This window comes from Anabrus simplex, chromosome 9, assembly GCF_040414725.1.
Source record: "Anabrus simplex isolate iqAnaSimp1 chromosome 9, ASM4041472v1, whole genome shotgun sequence".
Lineage (NCBI taxonomy): Eukaryota > Metazoa > Arthropoda > Insecta > Orthoptera > Tettigoniidae > Anabrus > Anabrus simplex.
Window position 1 is genome coordinate 45833096 of NC_090273.1, and position 8886 is coordinate 45841981.

The window sequence follows — 8886 nt, forward strand, 5'->3', positions numbered from 1 at the left end:
ATTGAGGACAACGAAATGGGTGGAGGAGGTTAAGAAGGACGCAGAAGAAATTAAAATAACACCAGAATTGATCCTCAACAGAAAGAAGTTCAGAACTTGAGTAGATGACCACAAATTCCATGAAGAGCAGCGGAAGAACAGGCCCAAATTTGTAATATCTGAGGAGCAGAGAAAAATGAGTGAACGAATGAAGTTCTGGGAAAAGAAAAGAAGAAGAATGGCCAGAAAGCATTAAGTTTCACGCGGTCCACAGTTGGCCAAATTCGGAAGCAAGAAGAAGAAACACTGATATTGGTATCTAGGCTTCAATGATTAAATGAAATAGCGTATGGTTTTAGTGCCGGGAGTGTCCAAGGCCAAGTTCGGCTCGCCAGATGCAGGTCTTTTGGTTTGACTCCCGTAGGCAACCTGCGCGTCGTGATGAAGATGAAATGATAATTAAGACGACACATACACCCAGCCCCCTACCAGCGGAATTAACCAATTATGGTTACATTTCCTGACCTAGCCGGGAATCGAACCCGGGACCCCTGTGACCAAAGGCCAGCATGCTAACCATTTAGCCATGGAGCCGGACGCTTCAATGATGGTACACTCAGTCAATCCGGATTATTAACAAAACAATTAAAATACCAACGATATCTTTACAGCCTCATTTGAACTGTTTTCGCAATGGCGATGTAGGAGATGTGGGAAGTATTCGTCCCATAAAAATTCATACTGCGTTAATTTTTCAATTGTAGTTTTTTTGAAATTTGTTAACAGAATAAATTAATTGTATACAAATCTCGTCTAATTGAACCAGCACAACTATGCTCTTTGAACACAGATAATGGCTGCCTAAATTACACTTGTTTAGTGATGTATTGGCCGTATTCACAGAATAATTTTTCAGTTCGATGACTCAAAGGATGGAGGACTCAGGTGGCCTACACCGAGGAGACGTGAGCGGGCATAAGATACCCAGCCATTTTAGTTGCATTTTACGGAAGGCAGAAAGTGTGTCATCATACCGTAATCTTCATTCCCAAAAGATTGAGCAGAACATCAAATTTCTCTAGAGAATATTAAAAACAAACCCACAAACACATGGCATATACAGTCTATAAAGGGCCATAGGCAACCAGATATTCAGCAGGTATTGGTGTGCCGCATGGTCAGCATAACGACAATCTCAGCAGTGTTGCGTTGGTTTCGTGCCTGGGCCCGCTACTCCTCATACCAAACAGTTCCGGAGTTTTTCTTACGAGGCCGAGTGAACCGCGTTCCAGCACTCAGTCCAGAAATAAAATCCTTGGATCGGTCCGAAATCGAACCCGGGACTCCAGGTAAGAGGCCTTCATTCTAAACCTATACCACGGGGTGGTAGTGAAAACAAATTGGGTGTATTTTTCTGCAAAACTTGTTTCTTTTAGCAAGAAGCTTATCACTAGTAGACCCAAGGGAATGGATGATGGAGCTTGTACCCCTCTCGCTATAAGATCGACGAAAGATTGACAATTCTTCTTTTCGTGCCATCTTCTCATATAAAATTGGCGACCATATTGGACTAATTTTGTCCTATTTTGAGTTTCCCTCATCAGGGTGGTTGTATAGCGGATATCGAACTGTTGTAGGTTCCAGCCCAGGATAACACAAGCAGTAAGTTTCATAACAAATAATACAAAGCACGCCTTCCAAAATCGCCGTACTGTACGTGACTCAATCACAGTTTTATCCTCTCCTATCATACTTCTTAAAAAATGGTCTGGATTTTATTCTCCTGACTTCTTGTCAGCGCCCAGGTCTCCGCTGCATGTCAGTATTGGGCTGTAGTACATCTGTTTACACTACGTTGGTATTTTCTTCCTCCACACCAGGTTTCTCACTCTCTGGACGAATGTATTTCCCTGTCGAATCCTTTTACCGATATCAATCAATCAATCAATCAATCAATCAATCAATCAATCAATCAATCTCGATCTGCATTTAGGGCAGTCGCCGAGGTGGCAGATTCCCTATCTGTTATTTTGCTAGCCTTTCCTATGATTGCAAAGAAACTGGAAATGTACTGAACATCTCCCTTGGTAAGTTATTCCAATCCCTAACTCCCCTTCCTATAAACGAATGTTTGCCCCATTTACCTTCAGCTTAAACTACTGTCCCCATATTTCACGTTTGTGTCCTTCACAATTTCATCCATTACCATTATGAATAACTGTGGTGACAGCACACTACCTCGTTGTAGTCTAGTTTCATTCCAAAACCACCCTGTCCTCCTCACTGGAGTCTGGACACTGCCGCAACGATTTTTCTATATTCTTTGCATATTATAGGTCTATTCTATAATTTGTTTTCCAAATCCATTCTGTTGCATTACTTTTCATACCTTTGCTTTGGGTTCATTATCGTATGCCTCTTCTAAATGAAGTAATGTAATCACCCCATCAGTAGCGCCAATTAGGGGCGGCGAGGGGGCAGGGGGGCAGTCGCCCCCTCACTTTGTAGAGGAAAAAAATACATTTTTATTCCATTTTGGCCGCCTGAAACTAAGGATTATATTTAAAAAATTGTAAACCCTGCTGTCTTTTCAGCTAATCCTTTCCTTTTATTTCTTTAATTATTAAGAAAAATGCTTAGCGGAAATACGCACAAAATGCCGTTCTTCGCGGTAGTGGAGACCCACGGAGCAATGTCTAGCAGGGATAAATTTTTGCTGAAGTCGCCCTCTCGCCGCGCGCATTCGTCAGTCTGGCAGTCTCTGTCACTGTGTCTGTTCAGTTCTATCTAGTGTGTTACTTTGTTACTGTGTATTCGTCGGACTCGTTGGCTCAATGGTCAGCGTACTGGCCTTCGGTTCAGAGGATCCCAGGGGCAGGGTGTTTGTGCTGTCCCCAACATCACAACTCACACACCACACATAACACTATCCTCCACCACAATAACACGCAGTTACCTACACATGTCAGATGCCGCCCACCCTCATCGGAGGGTCTGTCTTACAAGGGCTGCACTAAGCTAGAAATAGCCACACGAAATTATTATTTATTTATACTGTGTAGTCAAACACTAAATTACTTTTAAATTATATAATCACGCCGTACTTCTATTTAATTGTAATACAAGCGTAATTGTTGTTCCTTGGGTGAAAGTTTTATCGTATAGTACTTTTATTCCCGCACGTAATTTGGTATACTGTCAACATTTACATGTCTATCGGAATTTACTCAGAGAGCATGAAAAACGTACCACTTTATGGCTATACCCACCCCCATATCGCTAGACTCCGGTACTTTTTGTTGTCTATACAATTTTGTCCCCTCCCCCACTTCTTATTCCCAATCGCACGGCTATTTACCCCCCCCCCCCCTCCCCTCCCCATATCCCCAGACTCCGGTACTTTTTGTTGTCTACAGATATTTGCCCCCTCCCCCCATTTCTTATTCCCAATCACGACTACTGCACCCGTATCCCCAGTGTGTCTCCAGTTAATTGCCTCATACTTAAGATGGAATCTAGTATTGATCTTCCATTTCGAGAGCCATATTACGTTTCTTGTAATTCCCCTTCCACCAACCAAATGGAACTTCAAAGACAAGGACACATACAAACACGGAATTGAAGAAGTTGAGCGGAACAAGGATGGTTATATAAACCTGAACTCTCTCGTCTTATGAGGAGATCCGCTGGTCTGTCCGCGGTCCGCACTGTATATATGCTGCGTCTTAAAAACATTAATGTTGTAGATGGACAGCACTACTATATGATGGCATGTTGTGAATTCATTATGCGAGGTGCATTCTGCCAAACAAACTAAGTTCAAATGAAGCCTCTTATACTTGGTTCTTCCATATTTAGTTTAATTACCCTCCTAATTTGTAAGTCTCTGCACAGCTCAATACTGCTCTACTTATTGAAAACTTGTAACTAACTGTTGATAGAGTAGTGGATATTATTAGTCAAGACTTTTATGCAATTACATGTTTTTCCCCTTAAAATGTGTTTGAAAACTCAACATGGTTCTCTTGTTAGTTTCATAACTAGCTTTTACAGTATTTGAAGGTGCATGCGTAAGTTGCATGAAAATATATTTGCGAAACCTAGCATTTATACACCGAAAACTATGTCTCCGCATGACGTCGAAAGATGCACATGGACGTGGCTGGCAGGAATGTTTTATGGAGGGAAATACACTGACTACTTTAAGTTAAAAAGTGCATAATATTTATCTATAATTCTGCGAACCTCCGTGGTTTAAGCGGCCGCGCACCGGCTTCTCACCCTGGGTTCCATGGTTCAAATCCCGGTTACTCCATGTGAGATTTGGGCTGGACAAAGCAGAGATGTGACAGGATTTTCTCCGGGCACTCCGGTTTTCCCAGTCATATTTCATTCCAGCAACACTCTCCAATATAATTTAATTTCATCTGTCATTCATTAATCATTGTCCCAGAGGAGCGCGACAGGCTTCGGCAGCCGGCACATTTCCTATCCTCCCCGCTAGATGGGGGCTTCATTCATTCCATTCCTGACCCGATCCCATGAGTAAAAATGATCGCAATAGCGAGGAACTATTACTACTGCAACTCACAACGGCTTTGGAAGGGGTGTCGTAACCAAATCACCCTTCTCTCGCAAGAAAATCGGCAAATTATTTTCATATTGCCTTTCCGTCATCTAAAAAGGCAAAGGAACTACAACCACTACTACAGTAGTCTTGAGTGTCCAATGAGGCTTAGGCCTACCAGGGAAGATTCAAGCATTTTGTCCATGCACCTTGTCAGGCACTGGTCAACAAACAAAATTTGGAAATGAAACACAATTGTGTATAATGGTATACGTATACTTTCTTTGTAATTATACTGATATGATGTTTCATCCGGCTACATCGCTGAATGGTCAGCGTTCAGGGTGTCGGTTCCGGGGGACCCGGATTCGATTCCCGGCCGGGCAAAGCATTTTAACTGGGTATGGTTAATTTCTCTTGCTCGGTGAGTAGCTGCTCATCTTAATACACTTCTCTGCACACAACACACCACACTACCAACCACCACAGAAACACGCGCTCCACATAGGAAGGCCATTCGGCAGTAAAAATAGGCCAAATACACGTCACGTGCCTATTCCAATAAACTGGGAAAAGGACAAAGAAGAAGACTGATGTAATGTTTTATTTCATACGTTTAAACCTACTATTTCAAGATTGATCAGTCAGCCAAAGTAGTAAAGAAAGAATGCTGCTCCTTTCAGACCCGACTGAACAAATAGATGTAATTTTTACAATATGATTGTATAATTTTTGGAAATCAATTTAAGTCCGGCTCCTTGGCTGAATGGTTAGTGGCCTTTGCTTCAGAGGCCTTGGGTTCGACTCCCGGCCAGGCTGGGAATTCAAACTACCGGTACGTCTGATTAGTTTATTTCATTCGGAGACTGGGAGTCTGTGTTCCATTCTAATGCACTCTGCCGTAAAATGGGCTTAATCTACACATAGTGCTGGCCCCAAGTAATTGGGAAAATGCCAAGAAGGGGGAAGACAAGTTTAAAATGATTAGCCTATTTCTATACAGAACATTTTCAAAAATCTATCTCCATTTAACTCTTTTACCAACAGAAGCTGGCAATCATTACTGTAGTTGGTACACCTGAATATTCAACAATCGACGAGAAGCACTTATCTGCAAATACAGTAGAGACTCTACTGCATTTGTTATCTGTCACCAAATTACGAAAGTATTTTTCGAACACATATTTGTATATTCAGTTAAATTAGATAACAAACGGAGCTTCTTTTATCTGGAATTGTTCTAAGTTAATTCGTTTTTTAACACCTGGGTTGAAATCGCGCCATCAATAACAAACTGTGTTCTTTTCAAAACTTACTGGCACAGTATTTGTGTTCTTAACTAGGCAGTGCAGACGCTTGAGTAGATTCTAGTGTTAAAATACGGGATACAGACGATACCAGTCAATAATATTCTGAAGAATTTTTTAACAAGATAATACTTATAGGTTAGTGTTAACGGCTGTCCCATCGGATATTTATAGTTACCGGTACTATTAGCGTAATATAAATGTACAATCAGTAAAACTACGTACCTTCTTGCCATTAACGAAAAGCACCAAGGTGTTTGACGTAGGCACTGCTGGTTCTCCCATTTTATGTTACAGAAACTCGCGACGACAACACGCTATGTGAACTCGACGTGCACTGGCTGGCGCTTCAGCTACAGAGTATGGCTGCGCGCTTTGGCAAGAGAAATGACAGGATCTCGCGAGTAGAAGGGGTATTACGTCATAAACACAGCTGATTATGCAGGCTCAACAACTCTTGCGATGCATTTTTTTAAGGAATCTGATCGAATACTTCGTCATAGCATTATTTTAAGTTTGTGCTAATAAGGCGGACAATTCAGTTTGACATAGTTGACAACATATAATACTGAACAGCATCTTAAACATCGCAGTTTGTTGCACCATTTATATACAAAATCTTTGATTTACCATAGGCACAGAGGAACGAAATAAGCAGCCGCCGCTGTTTTTATACTCTAAACTACAGTTTAAAACAGTCGGGCTGAGTATCTCAGACGGCAGGGCTCTGGTCTTGAGTCCAAGTTGGCAGGTTCAATCCTGGCACAGTCCGGTGGTATTTAAAAGTGCTCACATTCACGTACGTCAGCCTCATGTCAGTAGATTTATCGGCATGTAAAAGAACTCGCGTGGGACAACATTCCGGCATCTCGGAGTCTCTGGAAACTGTAAAAGCAGTTAGTGGGACGTAAAACCAACAGCATTATTAACTTCAAATATATATAACGATTCCAAACTACAGTATACATTAATCAATATGAAAGAAAGCTTACTCAAAGTTTTTATTACGTACCCTGTTGGTGTACGGCTCCTAGAGGGTAACGCCCTCTCTCAGGTCAGGAGATGATAATAATAATAATAATAATAATAACCAACGGCCAGAATCCTAACCATTTGCCGTGGAGTAGGACAGGTCAGATGTGTTGCGGTGATATTTCAAGGTGCCAAGAAGGGTGAGGGGTGAGCGGTCATGGCATATAAAGAGAAATGTCCTGGCATTCGCTTTAGTGAGGAATAAAAAGAACGCGGAAAACTAATCTCAGAACAACCGACGGTGGGCTGATCCCACCGTCTCCCAAATGCAGAACCGAAGCCACCGTTAAGACGAAACCACTCTGCTCGGTCTTAATGAGAACCCTGTCCTGTAGGCTGTAGGCCTATGTATCTTATGTACATTGTCATTTATTGCTGTTCCCAAGGAAGTCCATCGATGTACACTTTCCAGAGAAGTTAATTCTTTTTGATGCAAGTTAACTTATGTTTTGTTCAGACTGACATTACATTTACTTGAGAGCAGTGTTTACATGTCCATCCCCTCCGGCCAAGTAGCTGGGCACATCATTTGCCAACCATGTCCGAGTTCGATGACCCACTAGTACTAGAACATTTCGCCTGCACGCAGTCTATCGGTACTCAAGTTAAACATCTGTTGATAATCTTGATTACGACAATAATAAACTGAGCTGGAAAGATAAGATCAAGTTCGTTTCCTAATGCCAAAATATTGCTAGTCTGTTCGCAGGTACCGAGCTCGATAGCTGCAGTCGCTTAAGTGCGGCCAGTATCCAGTATTCGGGAGATAGTAGGTTCGAACCCACTGTCGGCAGTCCTGAAAATGGTTTTCCGTGGTTTCCCATTTTCACACCAGGCAAATGCTGGGGCTGTACCTTAATTAAGGCCACAGCCGCTTCCTTCCCACTCCTAGCCCTTTCCTGTCCCATCGTCGCCATAAGACCTATCTGTGTCGGTGCGACGTAAAGCAACTAGCAAAAAAAAAAAAAAAAAAAAAATCGCAGACAAAATGTATTGTGGTTATTTTCCCACAGATTAACACACAATCGATCTGATAATGTGGTGAGGAATAAGGATGTATTGTGCCATATTAAATTGTGTGTGGTACGGTATACCAGCAATGGCGAAATTTAATTTAATTCAAACTCTTTGGCACAATTAACACTTGTGGGTTGTTCTGATGAAGCAAACCATACGTTTTGCGATATAGTACGTCGTGAATTTTAGGCAGTTTCTTTCGTTTACATGCTCCGAAGACTAGGAACCAGGTAGAATATTGCTCACGTACCGTAGGCCTACCTCCTGTATTTTAACTTGCGGCTTGTAGATTCTGTTAATATAGGTTCTTCGCATTTATATGTAGCTATGAGTTGCAGTCAACGTTAGGACGATAATTATTATGTTTTAGTTATTATTTATTTATTTATTTATTTATTTATTTATTTATTTATTTATTTATATACAATTCTCGTTTTTGCAGATTTTTTTTTTTTTTTTTTTTTTGCTAGTTGCAGATCTCTCAGTTGTCCCTAATTATTTAAAAGAATCAGTAGTCTATGTGCCAGTTCGGTTGCTTGATTACAGCAACGTGTTTTAATGAAACACGCGGTTGAAGATCGTTCGTTTTCAAGGCAAACCAAAATATATAATGCATTACTTTTATTGCATTGGCTACGAGGATGGGTTGTCAGGAATGTGTCGCGGCGCGTAAGGTACGTTGCGCTATTTTTTTAAAACATACGATACTTTCATTCTGTACGGCGGGCCTTCTGGAGGGTAACGCCAAGGCCAAGGAGATTTGCAGAAATGATTTGAGGTGCGGAGAAGATGAGAGCTTAGCGACCGTGGACAGTAAAACTATATGTCCCGGCATTTGCCTTAGTGCAGGAGAATGGGAAACCACAGAAAGTCATTCTCAGGACACCCGACCAAAGAGAATACTCCCGACGGTGAGGATCAGCCGCTCTGCCTCTCAAATGTAGAGTAGAGCTATGAGACTATTATAGCCAAACTTAGGCGCTG

At 41.7% G+C, this 8886-nt stretch overlaps 1 protein-coding gene across 1 annotated transcript in view; it reads right to left on the reverse strand.

Moving 5' to 3' along the window:
• Nucleotides 1-6214, reverse strand: part of ry (xanthine dehydrogenase rosy) — a 182405-nt gene extending 176191 nt beyond the window's left edge. The window contains exon 1 of the mRNA XM_067153950.2: nucleotides 6079-6214. Within this exon, the coding sequence (XP_067010051.2) occupies nucleotides 6079-6138 (60 nt within the window). The 5' untranslated portion in view covers nucleotides 6139-6214. The remainder of the gene's footprint in view (nucleotides 1-6078) is intronic.
• Between the last annotated feature and the right edge of the window lie 2672 nt (nucleotides 6215-8886).